General features: G+C 39.6%; 1 protein-coding gene across 1 annotated transcript; it reads right to left on the reverse strand.

The window, feature by feature from the left end:
* Positions 1-2,023: 2,023 nt before the first annotated feature.
* Positions 2,024-20,144, reverse strand: CUNH10orf88 (chromosome unknown C10orf88 homolog). Its single transcript, XM_051193172.1, has 6 exons — positions 19,943-20,144; positions 19,194-19,391; positions 18,173-18,245; positions 15,448-15,654; positions 9,634-10,088; positions 2,024-3,108 (listed from the first exon to the last, which is right to left on the reverse strand). The coding sequence occupies exons 1-6, from the start codon at positions 20,104-20,106 to the stop codon at positions 2,874-2,876; spliced, it is 1,332 nt and encodes a 443-aa protein (XP_051049129.1). The 5' UTR covers positions 20,107-20,144; the 3' UTR covers positions 2,024-2,873.
* Between the last annotated feature and the right edge of the window lie 301 nt (positions 20,145-20,445).

Consider the following 20,445-nt stretch of genomic DNA (forward strand, 5'->3'; position numbering starts at 1 on the left):
GGTCTCCAACTAAAGATCTGCATCTTCTCCTCTGAGTGCTGGGATTAAAGGTGTGCACTACTATGCCCAACTTTTTAATCTTCTTTTTTGGAAATATTTCTATATGAAAGAAATATTGCCTGTATGAAAGCAAGCTTTACAGCAAATATTAGTAGTAACTGCCCTGGAGTTGATTTTCAGGTGCTGAGATGCTACAGCCATACTTTAAGAATGAAGGCTCCCTTCTCTCCGCCATAATTGTCTCTGTGTATTCTGTCTCATCCCCAGCCAGAGGAGTGAGGTAGCTCCAGACATGGTGGAACTAGGTGAGTTCTGCATTTTAGGCCAGGTCTAGCAGGATCGATTTGAGAAACACTCAGAAACTCAGGTTTCCACGTGCTCATCTGCACTCACCCATAGGCAGGAGCACGCGCGCACACACACACACACACACACACACACACACACACACACACACACACACACACGAGGAGAGAGAGAGGTAGATAATCCAGTTTATCTCACAGAGTATTTCCTTGAATACCTCCTGTTCTACAATACTGGGCTCTGTAAGAAAATATTTGGGTACACAGGTCAGAGTATCAATTCCGGAAGGAATGTCATGGCTGGAAAAAACCAAGCTAAATGAGATTCAGGATTCAAAGAGGCACAAGCAAGACACAGAGAAGGGTCCATAATATGAGCAGAGGGCAGCTGGGGACAAGGAAAGCATCCTTGGTGTGAAGATATTTAACTGTCCCCCAAGGTCATCAGAGATAAGACAGGGAGACTATAGGAAGTTAAGAGTGCTGGTGGGGAAGTCCAGGAAGGTCTCAGAGAAGACTTGATGGTTTCAGAGATTCAGAGATGAGAAAAGGAAAAAGAGGATGGTTTTATTACACAGCAGAGAGTGAGGACTTCTCAAGACTTATGCACAGGCTCTTCTTAGTGACCTTATTTGAAATTATTTTGTCTAGGGTTACTTGACTAGGTACATTTCTTTTTTTTTTTTTTTTTTTGGTCACATCAGGGTGCACAGCACAAGCCAAGCATGATATCCACAATTAAAGGGTTTGTTTGTTTTGTTTTTATAACACAAGCCAATTTGATGTTTATGGATCCCAAATCAAGCTGTTACCTCAATCTGGAGGTTCTGCTACCAGCCACTTCTATTAAAAAAAAAAAAAAATCAAGAGAAAAAAAAAAGAAATGGGTTTGTTTACAGTTTTCATCGGGGGTGAGGGGATATTCCTGTCTTCCCACTTTTCCTATAGCAGTGTTACAGTCTACAGAAAAGAAACAACAAAAGCCAGGAAACAAGTATGTATACACATGTGTAGACTTAGCTGTGATATAACTGATATAACTTAACAGAACTGTGAGCCATCTTTTCTTACAGGGGGCTGTTCTACTGGGCTTCAGGCTATTCTCACCCCTAGACAGGGTGGAATTCTTCCGGGTCCATGTTACACTATGACAGACACGGTATGGTTTATGAGATGTGTTTCCACCTTTTACACGTCTTGCTTTTCTCTGAGTTCTTCCCATCGGTCCCTTCCTGCTCCTTGGTCAGTCCCTATGTCACAGGATCAGAGATAAGAACACATGGATTGGCAGTGGAGATGAGGCTGCAAAGGTGTGTCAGGCTGAGATGAAGATGGTTTCACAGCCTTCAGTTAGGGGTATGGTCCTGCCTTGCAGACCTGGGCAGCCCCAGTTAATGATTTATGGGCCTGATGGCACTGGTAAGTCATAAATGGTACTCTGTAAATCACGGAAGAATCACAACTACCAAAAGCGGCAACCATGGACTGGAGCTGTGAGTGGATTTCTCCTCACTGATTAGGAAGTGACATCTTACACCTGCACATGGTGTGACTATCCCCCCAGCCACAGCCCAAAGACCAGCACAAGTGTGGTGTGACCTACATGCACCTTTGCCATATGGTCAAAACCAACAGGCATTTTGAAGAACAGTTTGCCAAAACAATGGATAAACACAAAATATCCCCTTTCTTTAAAGAAAAGAAACAACATAAGCAAATTAGATAAAAAGAGTTCTATTCACTTCCAGATGATCTTAAGAGCAATGCATTTAGGCGCAGCTGTATTACCAACACAGACATAACACTCAAGTTCTGAAAATTCAGTCTGCTGAAGATTGCAAAACCCTAGATTCACATATCTTAGTCCTCGTTTTAGATTTTCAGAATGTCACACATTACTCATGCTAGAAAAGGCCTCTGGGGAAAGAACCTGTCAGTTCCAGAAAAGAATTTCTTTCCATTTTAGCTGCAGCACCAAATCTGAAATAGTAGAACTGAACACAAGCGATCTACAGCTGCACTGTAATGGACAACAGATCGACTCCTCACTCTGTAAACTATCTCAGACAGCCCAAGCATTGTACATATTCATCTCAGATAAATAACAGCAAGTATAAACTGGTACTCTAAATTAAAGAGTACAGGTATCCAACTTTCCAAAAATAATTAGAAAAAAAAATCATAGCAATTCTTTTCATACTCCTGAGACTATATTTCATAGGTATATGTATAAATAAAAAATTCACTTCAAACATACGTAATATACAATATAAACTAATAAACTAAAGTCCTTACACATCCCAAACACTTGAGCAACATAAGTATACATTTCTGTAAGAGTGAAAAATATAGTAAGCAAAATAACTTAGGATGGTATCAGGGTAGCTGTTGGTGCACAGACCGGAATCTACAGTAACAAGTACAATGAAAATGAGCACTGAGGTCACCATGTAAGACAATGATACGTCAAAAGACATTAAAGAGACTTGATTTTCATAACCTTTTTTGTATTTTGGCTCTGTAATAAATATGTAATAAATATCTGCAATAATTGTGTATGTTGGCAGCTTATCTCTCTCCATTGGAAAGTCCTTCTCTGGAGTCATAGTGTCTTAGAGGTAGCCCAGGAGGTGGGGAGTTGGGATTTCGCAGCAAGTCCACTAACAAAGCCATTTTAGCATCTATGTGCTCCTGGAGCTGATAGATCCTCTCATCAATGTGGTCCATAAGCTTCTTTTCCATCTGTTCCATGTTTTTAGAAAGAATCTTTTCCAAGTAGGAGCAAATAGGCTGCTCTTCCATCCTAAAAATAAAAATTTTAAGTGTATCAATTTTCTCGTTTATGATGACAAAAGCAATAAACTGAGCCAGCCAAAGAGCACCCAAGATATACCACTGGCATTGGTCTCTACAACTCTACCCTCCCCATGGCACATTTTCAGTTCTAAAACCTACAACAGTGGCCAAAGTCCTGACTGCACGCCACAACACTCTCCTACTAACTGCTTTATCTCGTTAGAAAGCTGAGAACAATGTAAAGCAAAGACAATTAAGAACAATCTGAGACTGTGGTTCTGTTGCACAATGTGAGACTGTGGTTCTGTTGCTTGAGTGTTTTTCTAGCATCAAGAAGCCTTGAGTTTAGCTGGGTGGTGGCCTTTAAGCCCAGCACTCGGGAAGCAGAGGTAGGCAGGCCTCTATAAATTTGAGGCCAACCTGGGCTACAGAGCAAGTGTCAGGAGAGGCTCCAAAGCTACACAAAGAAACCCTGTCTTGAAACAAAGCAAAACAAAACAGAAGCCTTGGCTTAAATCCCTAGCACTGCATAAGACCGGATGAGGTAAGGGAGATAGCTCAGTCACTAAAAGAACTAACCGCTTTGCAAATGCGAAGGCCCAAGCTATATTCTCCGAATAAAAATTAAAATTAAAATATTGAAAGCTGGGGTTGGGGAGATGGCTCAGTTTGGAAAGACTGACATTCAAGCATGAAGTATCCCCAGCATACTCCATAAGAACCCTGGTGCTGTGGCGTGTAGCTATAATCCTTGTACTGGGGAAGCAGAGAGATGATGCCTGACTGGCCAGCTAACCTTGTCAAATCAGGGCCCCAGATACAGTAAGAAACCCTATCTCAAGAACCAAGGTAGATATGATTGAGGAACACCCAAAACTGATCTCTCCCCTCCACCACACACTTGCATGTACACTCTCATACATGAACACATACCGCATAAATTCACATACACATGGCAGGCATGGTAGTATGAACTTAAAAATCCCAGCATTGGGTACTTAAAGACAAAAGATCTCAGTGGCTCACTAGCCATTCAGCCTAGTAAAGACGCTATCTCAAAAGACAATGTGGGTGGCTTCTGAAGACACCTGACATTGTCCTCTAGCTTCCATATGAACATGCTTCACCTACAAGCACACATGGCTAAAAGGTGTGATGCACACCTGTAACTTCAGCACTTGGGAAATGGAGCCAAGAGGATCAAAAGTTCGTGGTCAATTGCAGAGCCAATCAGAGGCTTGTCTGGGTGTGATGATTCGAAAAAGAATGACCCCCCACCCTACACACACTCAAGCTCATATATTTGAATGTTTGGCCCCCAGTTGTTGGAACTGTTTGGGAAGGATTAGAAGCTGTGGCCTTGTTGGAAGAGGTGTGCCTCTGGGGGATGTGGGGGCTTTGAGGTTTCAAAAGTCCACACCATTCCCAGTTAGCTTGCTCTCTGCCTGTTGCTTGGATCAGATGTAAACTCTCAGCTACTGCTACACTGATATGCCTGACTGACTGCTGCGATGTTCCCCACCATGATGGTTATGGCCTCTAACCCTTGGAACCACGAGCTCCTAAATTAAAGGTTTTCTTTTATAAGCTGACTTGGGCCTGGCATGTTGTCATGACAATAAAAGTAACTAAGAAACAGGGATACATGAGAATCTGTCTCAAAAAACTAACAAGCCTTCAGGAAAGAGCAGTTACATTCAGTGAACACCAGAAGAAGGAACTCACAGTATGGCCTACAAACATTGTGTTCTCTCCTCCAGGGACTCAATGAGGTCCAAAGTATTTCTGAACTAATAGGATGGTGGTACCTGACTCTTTCAGACTTAAGCTCACATGAAAACACAGTGGCATTTTCCAAATGTACATGAGGTATAATGCCCCTGTTCTAGTCATGCACAGAATTGGTAACAGTGAATTCTTCTCTTCCTAGAATGTTCTGAGACAGTAGATTTAGTGTATCAATATGTGCATTTCAAACATTAACTCCCTTTGCTTTCAGTGTTCTTACTAGTTACATGTTATATATGGTAACACATAGAAGATTGTAGCCAAAAGCTAATATAGATCTTCACATACTAAAACATAATTTTCATTGGTTTTAAAAGAATTTGCTTATTTTTCATACTTAAATTAATATATAATGGTTTTATTATTTCCTATGAAATAATATCAAAACCAGCACACTAATATTTATGTAAAATACATGCAGAGCTCTGTGCTATTATCATGTGCACAGAACTTTTAACTACAAAGGCATCCATCCTGTCATCCCTTTGTTGCATTCCCTTTCCTAACTCCTACTAGTGTGCTCTCTACCATCTGCTATGTGGCTACATGAGTCTCTGTTGTTCCTCACCATAATTCACCTGAAAGCCATTTAGGTTGTTTTTTTTGTTTTGTAATAAATGCTAATTTAACTCCACAGTAGGGATACTGTTCTTAAATTACCTGTTACAAAATATTTCAGTGTTTCCATTATAGAACTATTACAAATACAGCTTCACATGGGCGGTAGTAGTGCACACCTTTAATCTCAGCACTCAGGAAGCAGAGGCAGGCTTATTCTGTGAGTTCAAGGCCAGCCCGGTCTACAGAGCAAGTTCCAGGACGATAACCAGGGCTGTTAGAGAGAAATCCTGTCTTGAAAAAAAACAAAGTAAAACAAAGCATCTATGAACAATTATGTACTGCTATTTATAGGCCATAAAACTTCATTTCTCTAGGATTAAAAGCCTAGGCATATGATAAAAGCCAGGTCATATGATGTGCATCTAGTAAACTGCCAAAATATTTTTGTGTGACTGTACCATTTTATGATCCCAGCAGTAACCCATGAGAGATCTAGTTCTCCAAGTGCTTGTGAGCATTTTCAAGTTTTAGGTGTCCCAAGAAAGCACCGTTATCTGCAGCTTTAATATGCATTCCCCTGGCAACAATGAAGCAGTGCCAGCCACTCTGCTTTGCTCATCTGCTTCCTATGTAGTCTCCCTAGTGTAAGGTTCTTTGTCTTCTGTGTTTCACTCAGTATTGTTTTACATGCTAAATTTTGTGATTTCTTTGTATGTTAGAAAGTCATTTGTTGAATTTTCATCTAGTTATATTTAAATCAGCTTAACAGGGTCTTTCATGGGCATACGTTTGACATTTTGCTGGGGTCCTCACATCAGTTTTTGATGGTATATCTAAGCACTTTTTCCCTAAGTCCCCAGGAGTTCTTCTTATATATTAGGAAGTTTCAGTTTACCTTTTGTTGTATGTCCCATTTCTGTTCAATTTCACAGAAGGTGTGAAGCTTAAGTCATGGTTTATTGTTGCCTGTGGATATCACATTGGCTTAGCAACACCTTTGAGACTGCTCTTCCCCAACTGAACTGCAATGCTGCAAGCCACCTCTGTGCCTCTGTCCTGTCCACCTGCCTGCCCCACTCCCTGCTGGTGGTAGGCCTGACGCTACAGCTCTACCATGTCCTGAAATATGAAATGATTTCTCTTGCTTTATTCTTTTTAAACTCGAAGCACACATATCAATTATGGGAGTACTGTTGCTTTTACTATGCTGAGTAAATCTATGAACATGTCATGTTTCTGCACTATTTTTTAGAGCCTTTCAAATTTTATAATTTTCAGTCCACAGTTCCTATTTTATCAATGATACATAATTATTTTAGATATTTTAAAATGTACTTCCATATATTTTATGGACTTCAAATTATTTAGAATCTAGTTGAGGTGCCTGGTAATAGTGGCTTCATAAAATGAAGTCTTCTTGCCCTTTGAGTTACTAGATTATGTAAAACCCACTGCTCTCGGAACTATCTAGACCAGAATTTTTTCTTTTTCCGTGAACATTCTGTGTTAGTTGGCTTCCCATCACTGTGACAATATCTGAGAATAAACTCCAGGTTTCCTCGGCTTTTGCTTTCAGTTTTCGGTCCACAATTGCTTTCTCCATTGCTGTGGACCCAAGGTGGAGCGGAATGTATGGGAGATGAGTGTATACCAGAGCAAAGCTGGCAGCCAGCCAGAAAAGAACCAGGGAGAGCCTGGGATGAGACATTCTCCAAAGTCAGGCTCCAGTAACCTATTTCCTCCAACTAAGCCCCACTCTAACATCTCCAAATACTAATAAAATACAACTCCATAAGTGGAATGCCTTCATGATCCAATCATCACTCAATGACCAGATCCACTAAGTGAAAATCAAGCCTTCAATATGGGGGTGGGAGAGGGGGGACACACCACATCCAAATCTTAATACCCTTCCATTACAAATTCACTATTATTAGAGGCTATAGGGTCATTCCATTATCTATTTTGTGTTGTGTTCTGTAGTTTATGGTTTTTTAAAAGTTAATCCATTTCCTCTATTATTAAATGTGTGAGCATGAAGTTATTTACACTTCCCCTTACTACCAAGACACTGTAGTGATATTCTCTACTGTATCTCACACTGGAAGTATGTATCTTCTTGCCCCTTATTTTCTAGTCTTGCTAGAAGCTCATTAATTTTCATGAAATTTTCAAAGAATCACCTATTTCATTATTTTCTTATTGTTTTCCTGTTCTTATGAACCTCCTCCTTTGGCTTCCTGAACATTGGAACTGCAGGTTTGTGCCACCATTGGACTTAGAAATACTCAGGACATAATTAATTTTTAAAATTTCTTTATGTTATGTGTATGAGTGTTTTCCTTGTATGTATACATATGTGCCATGTGCACACCTGGTGCCCACAGAGGTTAGGAGAGGGCACTGGAGTTACTGGGGCTAGAGTTTTAAGCCATGTGAGTGCTGGGGATTAAACCCACAAATGTTCTCAACTGCTAAGCCATCTCTCCAGCTCTTATTTCATTTTTTAGGTAGTAGTTTTGTGCCACTGTTCTCATAGCCATCTTCACTAAGGCAGCGTATGATGGTACTGACCCTTGGCATACTTCTTTAGATATGGCCCACAAACTTTCATCTCTGCATTTTTACTTGGCTTTATATATTTTAAAATTATTTCTGTTGAGACTTCTTTGTGTGTGCTGTGTATGTTGTATGCATGTATACATGTTCATGTGGATGCATGCATATACATGTATATATATACACACATACATACATACATATACATACATACATATATCTGTACACACATACATACATATACATACATACATACATACATACATACATACATACATATCTGTACACATGAGCCTATAGAGCAGGAGGCTGACATCTGGTGTTTCCTTCTGTTACTCTATTTGTTGAGACAGAGTCTCTCACAGAACCAGAGCTCCCTGATTTAGACCAGTTGACCAGCAAGACCCAGGAATCCTCCTGTCTGAGCCTCCCAGCACCCAAACTATAGAATTTTGGGTATTTTGCTTTTTGTTTTGTTTTGTTTTGTTTTTAAAGACAGGGTTTCTGTGTAAGTCCTGGCTGTCCTGGAAAACTCTTTGTGGACCAGGCTGGCCTTAGACTCACTGAGATCCTCCTGCCTCTGCTTCCCAAGTGCTAGGATTAAAGGCTGTGCTACCACCACATGGCTTGTTTTTGTGTTTTAAACATGGGTACTAAGGTTTGAAATGCAGATCCTCATGCTTGCACAGCAAGTACTTTACCAACTGAAACATTTCTCCAACTCCTAGACTTCTTCAATCAGACAAACTGTGTTGTTTAATCATCAAGTGTTTGGAAATTTTCCAGTTGTCTTTCCATTACCGTTAAATGATTTCTTATCTTTATGGTCAGAGAAAACACTTTCTTTGTTTTCAGTCCTCTTAAATTTGGTGAGGCTCATTTATGACTTGAGATATAATCTATTTCTGTGACTCTTCCACAGACGTGAAAAAGACTGTATTCTGGCATTTCAGTAGAACTTAGTATAAATGCTGATGTAATCATGTTGGTGATTGGTGATATTTTCCTCTAAACTATACCATTTTCAGATGTAAACTTTAAACTAAAAAGACTGACCAGTAAAAGAAAATGGTTAATCTGAACTATGACCAGAGTTCTGTATTTCAGACTAGAACACTATTTTGACAAACTATATCTGTGAAAAGAGTTAGGAATATGCTACTTGGCAACATTCTAATCAAACACGCTGCAGAGATAACAGATTGAGACCAGAGGAGCATCTACATTATAAATAATTCCCATCCCACTATAGTTTTTTACTTTAAACACAGCCTGGAACAAACACAAATAACAAAGGTAAATTGTTACAATGACAAGCATAACACACCTAGTCAAAAATTGTAAGTTCTTACAGTTTCTCCAAATTCATGCACATAGCTTTTTATTGCAACCCTTAGTTAATGGTTGTACTCTTCCACAAATGCCTGAAACTGCAACACCAAATCTAGACATTTCTTCTAAAGCAATCCATTCTATTCTATTCCTAGTTAAGTGTGCCAATGATGAACTATAAATGCTGGAAACAGCTCGTCAGGTAGTGCACCTGAGGCAAGTCTGTTTCCCTTCATCAGACTCTCCCACCTACCAAATCTCAACTATATTTGCTTTAAAATAAAATACTTACGAGACACCGACAATGCTCTCTCGGGGCTTGGAGATGTTTTCTTGCCACCTGGTATTATGTCCCACTCGGAGATGGTTGACCTGACTACACAAATTCTGAAGAAATGGCAGCAACTCAGAGTTGGGCGTGTTTGAGTTGCCACTCGTCTTCTTTGGTAAGAAAGAAGACACTGCATTTTTAAGATCATTTTCAAGAAGGGAATGGTTTTGTGGCACAAGGTGACACTCATCATGGTTTGTGGTATTTCCTTCTCCAGGTGGCTTTGTGCTTTTATCAATAAGAGCCTTTAGATTTTCAGTGATGGTTGAAGGTGTCAATCCAGTTCTAAAAGGAAAAGGTGTAGAGGACGCCTTGTCTACGACTCCTGAAGAAAGTGAAGACTGCAGTGCAATCAGATGCTTGTGTCCTGTGGTTCCCAACACTGACTGAAGTTGATCTCCAATGGGAAGACGATTCTGAGCAAGAAAAATCAGTAAATATTAAAGAGTGAAGGCTGAGCTTTGGAGCTGTTGACAGAAGTCAGACACTATGCACTCTTTTGTTGATCTGCAATGCATCCCCATGAAGAAAGCTGTTACTGCTCAATGTTAAGCAGAGGAAACCAAGGTGAAAAGTTCCTGCCCATGGAAACCAGGCAGTGTGTGGCAGGGCTGGAACATAAACTTAAACTTCTTTTGATCATTTCACTGTAGCTTTTCCTAAAGAACACATTAAAATATACACTACTATAACAGTAAAATACACTAACAGGCTATATTTTTTTCACTACTAAAGGCTTCCTTATGGCAGTAACACTTAAGATTAGTTAAAATAGTTGATCATTTTCTTTTAGATTTTTGATTTTTTATTTTCAAGTATATGAGTTTATGTCTGTGTATGTATGTGTACCAGGTACATGGAGTGCCCACAGGGGCAAAGGGAGGGTGTTGGCTTCTGGAACTGGAGTTACAAGCAGTTGTGAGCCACCTGATGTTGATGCTGGAGACAGGACCCAGGGCATCTACCAAAGCAGCAAGTACTCTTGACTGCTGAACAATCTCTCTAGCCCCCATCAATTATCTTCTCAAAGTTCAACCTAAAATGTCCACCCAATTTTCAATATATAGTAAACTATTCATTTTACCTGGTCACATCTTTTGCAATGAGTTTTCATGGAGGTTACATGGTGGACAGTTGCACTATAGAAGTAGATGTTCTATAGATACATTTGTGACATTTTTGATGCCTAAAATAACCTACTCTTAGCTGTGTTTGCTTTAATTCTGAGGCCACACCTAAGCTCATAAGAAGATCCTGGCTTATCTTAAAGAGAAGGCTGACCACCTCCCTATTATGCCTTTCAGTTTTTCCAATAAAGTAAAATGATCTGTAGTTCAACAAACACTGTTAAGGCAAATGATTAGTTTAACTCCAAAATCTAGATGCCAACCATGGTTTTTTGTTGTTTTTTAACCAGGGACTATCATCTCCCATTATGGCTGATCAATAGCTTTTGAGAGACAGGTTCAAAAAGTAATTACCAGGATTAGTTGAAGAAACTACGTTAATATAGTCATCTAAATACTCTAAATATTATCACTAGGTCAAGCCAGATCTGCAAGGCATTTATCCAACAAACTTTTACCAGAAATCTCCTTTGTGCTACATTCCATTTCAAGAATAACAAATACATCAGTGAGCAAACCAAATTAAAATCCCTGAACTCACATGGAGCCTATACGAATCATATGCAGGGGGTGCCCTAAAGGACGGAAAAAGGGAATATATCATAGGATGGAGATGATGAAGGGAAAAAATGCAGGATGAAAGGGAGGATAATGGATAATGGCCAAGGAAGCAGAGGTGTATAGGAGGGGGAATCTATAATAGACAATTTCCATCTAACTTCTTTCACTTAAATTCATTTTTAAAAAGGCTCTTTGTAGAGAAATGTTACCCTGTTATCAATTTATTCTGTTCTACTGAATGCCAGTTTTGAATAAACCTTAACATATTTCTGGAACAAGAAAAAATCATATATATTTTCATGCTTATAACATTTGACATCTTTCTTTCGGCTTAAAAGAGCTTTATTCAGGCACAATGGAAATGCTATTTCTCTTTTATAGCTCAAAACTGTACACTAGAGAATTGAAAAATATATACTAATCATAATGGTATTTATACTATAGTTCATGTCAAAATTATGGGTTGCCATTAGTTTAGCAGAAAAAAAAATCATAAATGTAAAAGCATTTGCTAAGGCATTCCTTTTGACAGATATATACTGCCTAGTCATCTATAAGAAATTCACTAATTAAAAAATTAGCCAGCAGAAATATCAAGTGAAGTAATGGAAAACAAATTCCTGAATCTCTGCCTACAGGGTACATGGTAGTAACCCATCATTGTGGCTGTCCCTTCCATGTGTTTCCCATATAGAGAAAACTCACAAACTGTTGCCTTGGTTACTTACCTCTGGGGAACAGAATAACAGCAGCAAGAACACTGTTGTTTTTCATCTAATAATTTTCTTTGAAACTGGTGCAATAAAAGACTTATTACTAATAGAATAAAACCAGAAAAAAAATGTAATATTTTCCTTGAGCCAAGCTTTTCAAAGATAGAAACCAGTGAGCTGATAATATGTAATTCATCACTCTCCTTTAATCATTTCCAAAATCCTTCCATAGTTATTGCTTTTTTATATCTTCTACTAAAAGATTTTATAATACACACAAACTTTGCCCCAGAAGTCACCATTAAAAATACTGATTCTTGAATTTCACCCTGTCAGATTTAGTAGGTAACAAGCAAGGGCCTGGAGTCAATCTTCTGAAGACATTGCAGAGAATTTTGTTTTACATGGAACACACTTTAAGAAAAATCAGACCAGCCAGACACAGTAGTGCATGCCTTTGATCCCAGCAATTGGGGGGCAATGGCAGGAGGATCTCTGTGGGTCTGAGGTCAGCCTGGTTTACAAAGTGAGTTCCAGAACAGCCTGGACTACATAAAGAGACCCTGCCTAAAACAAATGGAAAAGAAAAGTCAAAACTGCTGTAACTCCTAGAAAGGGACAAACCTCACAAGTTGAGAAATATTTCCATTATTCTCAATATTCCTTTATATACCCACCTTCTAATTTCCTCTTTATGTCTAAACTTCTTGGAAAAAAAAAAAAACTGTTAGCATTCAATACTTCCCAAACCCAGCTACTACTAACCCTCCATAATGTGTTTTATATCCTATTGTTATTTAAACTCACTCCCTGTAGCACTCAAAGTACTTATATGATAAGCTACATATGCATAGTACAGTAAACAAAGCAGACAACTCTCTGATTGCACTTTTAAACACAACACTCAGCATTCTCACTTTAGTGAGAAAAATAGTAACTAAAAATATATAACAAAGTGGTCAGAAGGGTGCAAATGAAACTATGATAAAGATTAGGAAGGATGTGCTACTATGAATTATGTGACAGGGAATGCCTAGTTAAGAATATAATAATTAAAGTGAAATTAGAGTAAGAAAATAGATACAATAATATCACAGGAGGAGAATTCTAGCCAAAGAAGACAACTGAATAAATAGGCCTGGAGGTAGCAACATGTTTGCATATATAAGGAATAGGAACATCAGAATGTCTGGAAAAGGAACCCAAGCATCTGTAGCCAAGATGAGAAGGAAAGAAGGGCTAAGATAATATAAATATCCAGATGTAAACTAAATGCAAAGACATGAAACAGGAAGCATAGTTTTCCTTTAAGTTTGTCCTGCTTGGGTGTGAAGGGTGGGCTGTGGGTGAGCTGGAACTTAAGGCACCCAAGTGAGACCATGCAGGACAAGAAGCAAACCAGAAACTGTCACTTGTTTTAAAATGCTTTTGTGGTTTTGAAGTCCTCAGTTCTTCTGGATCTCTTTACTCTGCCCATAGCCCAGGAACACCCTGTCCCCAGCAATGAAACCACACAGTATTTACCTCCAATCTCCACATCAATACTGTCATCTTTACATTGGTGTCACTTAAATTTTGTGAAGAGAATTTCATTACTTAAAGAAGTACGGCCACCCCGCTGAGGGAAACAGACTGCCAAGTGACAGAACAGCTTAGCTTCAGCTAACCTGATATTTATTGCGGTAAATAAGGATCAGGATAAACAAATAGGCCAAATAGATGTTTATTCAGGGAGAAATAACTTACAACCTAGACAGATGAACACCAGGAAATTCAACCCGATCCTCTCCTGTCCGAGTCACGCCAGAAAGAGAGAGCACCTTCCTGGCCCCCTCCGACCTCCTTCCTCAGGTCACCTCCGCCCATCGCTCCACCCCCCAATGGGCGTGGTCAGTGCTACAGAAGGACTACCTCACTACAGATATTAAAACCTCTCTTTGATCACACTGGTGCCTTCTGTTCTTTTGGTGCCACCTTCCTCTCCCCATATTTTGCTAGATGTAGCTTCTCTCCAAGACTCTTTCTTTCTAGTTTCAGCCTCTCTGTTCACAGGGTTCCTACTATGGGTACATCACCCAAACCTCCCTTGTAGCCAGCCACCTCCTCCTCTCCTGATCCTGTCTGCAAATGCTAAAATATCCTTCCAGCAATCCCTGGTCACAGCTAAATTTGATATTCCCCATATTAGACTCCTTTTACCAAGTGTCCTCATCCCATTGGCTCCATTTATATTTCTGGTAATTCCATCCTCAAGGCCTCGGTTTCTCATGTGACTTTATTTTCTCCTTCAATAGTAGTATTAACTATCTAGTCCCAGTGACTTCATGCTTCAAGGTTTATTAATCTCCCAACCCAGCATCACGTACCACACTTACCCTAGCATCACCTCTCACCTGAGTAAGGGAAATCACATACAGCTGGTCTCTCTGTTGTAGTCTTACTCTCCTTTGAATAACCTTCCACATTAATAGTGGAATAAAAGCTCTTTAAAAATAGGTCAAAGACATTTGAAAACTTAAATGATCTCACTATGTGCTAGATCTCTATGATCAAGTACGAATCTTTAAATCTCTCCTGTCTACTTTCATTTCTTACCTAGATCCTACTCCTTCTGCCACTGAAGATCTTATCCATTATTAGCATCTCACTAAAATAACCAAGCTCTAGATAGACCTAACTAACCCCAACTTCCTCTTTAATAGCCCAGATGAAATGCCACTTACTTCAGTATACCTCTTTTAATCTCATCACTTCCCAGATACAATACTTAAAAATTGGCTACACGCTACCTGATCATCTTTACACCCTCAAAAGGAAGCAAGCCAGAGTCTTGCTCACAGCTGAATGAATACATAAAATGAATTTGGGGAAAATTGAATCAACGCAGTTAGAACATTTGTAGAAAGGCAAGTCTACAAAATGTGACTTTTTTAAAAATTAAAAATAGAATAGATGACAGTTAAAACAGCAGAAACTAAGAGAGAAAAGTCAATATGTTATCATATTAAAGGTCAGTATTAAAAATATGTTGTCTTTTGGAGGAGGGGCACTGTGTATGTGTGTATGTGTGTGTGTGTGTGTGTCTGAAGTCAGAGGATTACCTCAAGTTCTTCTACCTCTTTAGAACAAGGTGTAAACCCATTGGTAAATACCAGACCAACTGGCCTGTGACTATCAAGGGATTCTCGGGCCTTCACCTCCCATCTTTTTGTAGGAATACAGAATTTACAGACACGTTTAATAATGCTTTCTGTTTTTACATGACTCTAGGAATGCAAACTCAGGTCCTCAGGCTTGCACATCAAGCCTTTTACCAACTGAACCATCTCCCCAAGCCACCATTTTAAAATTTAACAAAATACATCTCTACTTGCCTGCTGCTGGAACCTAATCATATTCATCAGCTGCTGAGCTCCAGGAGATAACTTTGACCCCATGGACTCCATTATGGTTTGGACACTGTCGAGGTCTATCCGTGATCCTAGAGCAGAAGGGCTGGGTGAAGGATTTGCTGACCTGGGTCTCACGTACACCACAACTTTACTGATGAGCACACACTGCTTTTCACCGAAGGACAGCAACTATCATGAAACAAAAACATTCCAGGGAATGACAGTGATATTAAAAACAACCATCACTTAAGGTAACCTCTTAATATTACCAAAGCAAGACAGGGCATTCAAGTCTAAAATTAACTTCAAGTGCATTTAAAGTTTTTTTTACAGTAGTCAAACTTAGAAAATAAATCACGAGGAAAACATCAATTATTTAAATAAAGAAATCCTCCCCAAGCCATAAGGTACACATAAAAAATATGAAATCTTTTTGTTTATGTGGTCTAAGGAATTAAAAAATAAGCCACAGCTGGCTGGGGGTATAGCTCGGTGCAGACTACTTGACTGTTGTGCTCAAGGCCCCAGGTCTGAATCCTCTGTATCACAGAGGAAAAGAAGAAACCTAAGAGCCCTCAATCCTAGCACTCCCCAGTTGGCATTAATATTATTTAATATAAAATACAACGGTCCAGATGCCCATACAGCATTTATCTAAATCTTAACCAGTCTTCTGTAGTTTAGAAAAGGAGAGATGTGATATCAGAAGTACTTAATATGTAACAACTGGTGGTTTACATAAAAAGTGGAATTAGGGGTGAGTTTGACAGGGTGAAGGATACTCAGTGGTGTAAGTCAAGCTTTGGAACCCAGCACTCTTGGCTTTTATCACCACATTTTTCCATTTTTGTTTATGACGTCTTCCCACTAACTTTGGGGTACTGAGAGAATAGTAACTAGGGTCTCATGCATGCTGGGTCAGTGCTTGGCACTAAGCTGTATTCCCATCACTCTGACAGTTTAGGCAGTGCATATTCCTGAACCAAAAGACATTCCATGTGTGACATAAAGGGAAGGGCTTTAAATCAGACACACCTGAGTTTAAATTTTGAATTCTTCTATTTCATAACATGTGAAATCCTGGACAAATGCTAAGACTGAACCAGAAAATGGTTAAGATGACTTTCATAGAGATTTGTGTGCCAAAATAGCCACTATGTATCACTAAGTGATCAGAATTCTGAATTAGGAACATTTATACAAGCTTTCACACATGTCAGAGAGATTCCCTAATTGAAAACTCTGTTCAGACTAACACATGTTCCACAGAACAGTCACAAAAATTATTCACTTTGAGAGATACATAGACTCCTGTCACAAAGACAAAGGTCAATTAAAAAAAAAAAAAAAAAAAAAAAAAAAAAAAAAACAGGTTCTATAAACTCTGAGTGTGGTATCAAATATATATCAGTCCTCAACAGTTAAGTAAATGTTCATTAAATTTATATTCTATTTCAGTATTACCTCCCTTTTTTTATCTATGTATTTTTATTTTTTAGTTTCTTCAGACGGAATCTCAATGGGTAGCACTGAATAGCCTGGAACTCAGTACACAGACCTAGCTGGCTTCAATCTTATGATGCTCCTGAGTATGTATCACCATCCTGGGCCCTATTGTCTCCTTTATGTTGTATAATCCCAAGAGCCTTTCTCACCACTGACTACAGTATATTTCTGTCTGTTTGTTTTTTCAGACAGGGTCTCTTTATGTAACTATACCTGTCCTAGATCCTGTTGTGTAGATCAGGCTGGCCTTGAACTCATAGATATCCACATGCTCTGCCTCTGTCTCCCAAGTGATGGGATTAAAGGTCTGTACCACTGGTGACCAAAGACTATAGTCTATATAAAATTTACATAATCAGTAAATCTGACTGTCATCTGTCTTGTCCCACTAAAATATAAGCAACATGGAGGCTGGCACTTCAATTTTCGATTAATATTCCTAAATGCCTAGTGAAGTATCTGTTATCAACAAGTACTAAATATACACTGGATAATTTAAACCACTTGATTTAAATGCCTGCACAAGCTATTAGTTTATTCCACTTAAACTGACATTGGAATAACCAGTTCTGAGCTCTTCAATGAAAATCATTGTTTTTCTTATCTTAAAACTAAGTCTTACTGTTTTCTGTGATAGTACGAATATAATTTCACAGATAAAAATGACCCATGAATTTGGTTTCTAGGGTCCATTAATTTTCCTCATGAAGTAGGTCCAGATAGTTCAGAAAGATAGCATTGGCCAAAGCAATCGTTGTCAACAAAGCTGAATTAGTATTTATTTCTTGAGTTTTCCAACTTAGTACTTATTCCTAAACTACGACAATATCATTAATGTTTATCTCAAGAATATTTTTCTGGCAAAAGACAACAATCCAAATTTCTTATAATGTCTGGCTCTTGTTTGAACTTCTCCTTCATTCTTTTCATACAGGGCCAGTTTTGCTTCTGCCTTTTGTGGTACTATAGTTTTATGCAAAGATTTTTTAAATGTTCTTAGCCAAGCTTCACAAGCCTTCAAAATATATATATTAACAAAACATTTTCTGTAACTAACAAATTACCCCACTTAAATAATAACCCTAAGCATTTCTGAACTAAACCTTGGGACCAAATTAGATTAATCGTACTGCCAAACCAAGAGAAATATGTATAGAATAGTAACAACTTGATTAAACCTTAAAATGTAGTGATGACTTACCTTTATTTTACAAGCATGTGTGGGAGATTCCAATTTTAGGAATTTTTTGTACAACAGAATCTTTTCATGTTCACTAAAATAAAAGAATTCATTTTTAACATCCAATGATTATAAGCATTAATATATATTTGAGAAGAAATGTTTCCTGGGTTCCCTTTTCCTGCTCAGGCACAGGGAATGAGAGGTTCCTGATTGTGCTGTACTGCTTGGAGGCTCTGTATCTCCCACTTAACAGCTATATGAAAAAACTAAACAAAGTGGCACAAGGCATATTTAAAAGTCTATAAACACGACTATTATTTCCAACATGCATAGGACATAAAGAGTCTGGATTATATTAAGGATAGATTTAAGCAGAACCTTATAAAGTGACTAGGGGAAAAAAAAAACCCACAAATTTTCCATCTTATAATAGGCTAATGAGCACACTGATGTGACAAGTCATATATCATTTATAAGGAGCTTTATCATTGATAGACCAATGATATATATGTATTTATAAGGAACATATAGCATTGATATATCATTTTTAAGGAGCGTTCTAGAAGGGAATATATCCAGAGTTTCAGAATGTCTAATTGTTGTAAAACAGACCCCACTGAGTTAAATAAGAGAAATAAGAATATTTGTTTGTTTTTCAAGACAGGGTTTCTCTGTGTAACTGCCCTGGCTGTCCTGGAACTCACTATGTAGACCAGGATAGCCTCAAATTCACAAAGACACACCTTAAAGACATGTGCTACCACATCCAGCTGAGAAACAAGCTACCAGGACTTTAGTTTAATAACTCTTTCACTAATTACCAGCGACCTACCAATCCACTTCCTGTTAATTAGCCCTAAATTTCCATACTTATAAGACCACTCATCTGAGCTGTCTTTTGAATTTTGAATGCCTGATGGTCTAACCTATACCTATTGGTATGTTTTTTGTTGTTGGTTTTTGGTTTGTTTATTTTTTAACTTCTCTCCCCTAAAAAGACAGATTCAGATGCACACTTTCACATGGACAAGTCACAAACCTGTCGACAGTGCAGACATTCTTGCCCCGACTGGTTCCACAATACTCCTCTCCTACGTATACTTCCATGTTTCTTGCTGAACTCAGGATGCCAACTGAAAGTATCTCTTCGGCCCCATTAGGCCCACACTTCAGGTAAAGGAAGCAGGGGTTTTCATCGCGGCGACTCAGGCTCTTCTTCAAACTCACCAGATCCGAACTGACAACAAAATTGATAAAACATATCATAGTGAACTTTTCTGAACAGAACTATAACCCATCTCGTCAAACTCATTTGTACTTGTCCTGAGGTCAAGAACCTTCCCCAACACGCTGAATTCATAAGACACGGAGGCTTTCCCAGGCCGTGGCCATTCTACTCAAATCTCTAATTCATTCGCAGTCAATTAAAAGCGTTTACAGCGTGTAAAGAAAAAAAAAAAAAAAAACGATGTGTCTTCTTTTAAGTTCCCGTGGTTCTTTATGGTTGGACTTGTTCTGCTCCTGTACCCCTGAATAGAAGGTTGGCTGGTTGGGCGAGGAGGATTCTAACTGGAGCGTGTGGGGTTGTCCCTGCTGACCCTAGCTAGGATCCTGAACCCGAGTTTCCAGGCCTCTCCGGCCCAGAGCACAGCACTTGCCCGCAGCCTCGCCCACCTCCCGGCACCGCTCCCTCAGCCCACGCCGGCTGGCCCAGCGGCCTCGCTCGCCTCCCGTCCTCCTCCCGGCTCCTCATCAGCGTGGCTGTCACCCGGTCCCGGCCCGGCGCACCCCGGAGATGGCGGTGCTAGCAGCTGCTCGAAGTTCAAGTCTTGGGCACTTGGCCCAATCCGGGTAAGGAGGAGGCTTTGGGTCAGCGACCCGCACGCCGCGTCCCAGGACGAGGTGAGCGTCGGGCCCCGGTCCAGCCCAGGATCTTCGATCGCGGTCTCCATTCTGTCTCCTCCAGCCCAAGTAGTGCCGGAACCTCTTTCGCGGAGCTTGCGTTTCCTTCAGTGCTGAGCAGAGGTGAAGTTCCAGTACAACTTCCGGTTCTCCCCCACCTCAAATCCCGGGAAACCAACCACCATAAATGCGCATGCGCATGTCGTATGACATCTATAAATTTGTTTAAAATCTTCGCGGGAGGAGATTGAGGACGTTTTGTGACTTCTCCAGTCCCGTCCAGGTGCCGTGCGCATGCGCGATGCTCTGCACGCGAAACGAAGAGGTTTCTTTGGACGTTGGCAATGGTGACCCAGCCAGCGGACCAGCAATGGTTTGGTGGCGGATGG

Source organism: Phodopus roborovskii, unplaced genomic scaffold, assembly GCF_943737965.1.
Source record: "Phodopus roborovskii unplaced genomic scaffold, PHOROB, whole genome shotgun sequence".
In the NCBI taxonomy this organism is placed as follows: Eukaryota; Metazoa; Chordata; class Mammalia; order Rodentia; family Cricetidae; genus Phodopus; species Phodopus roborovskii.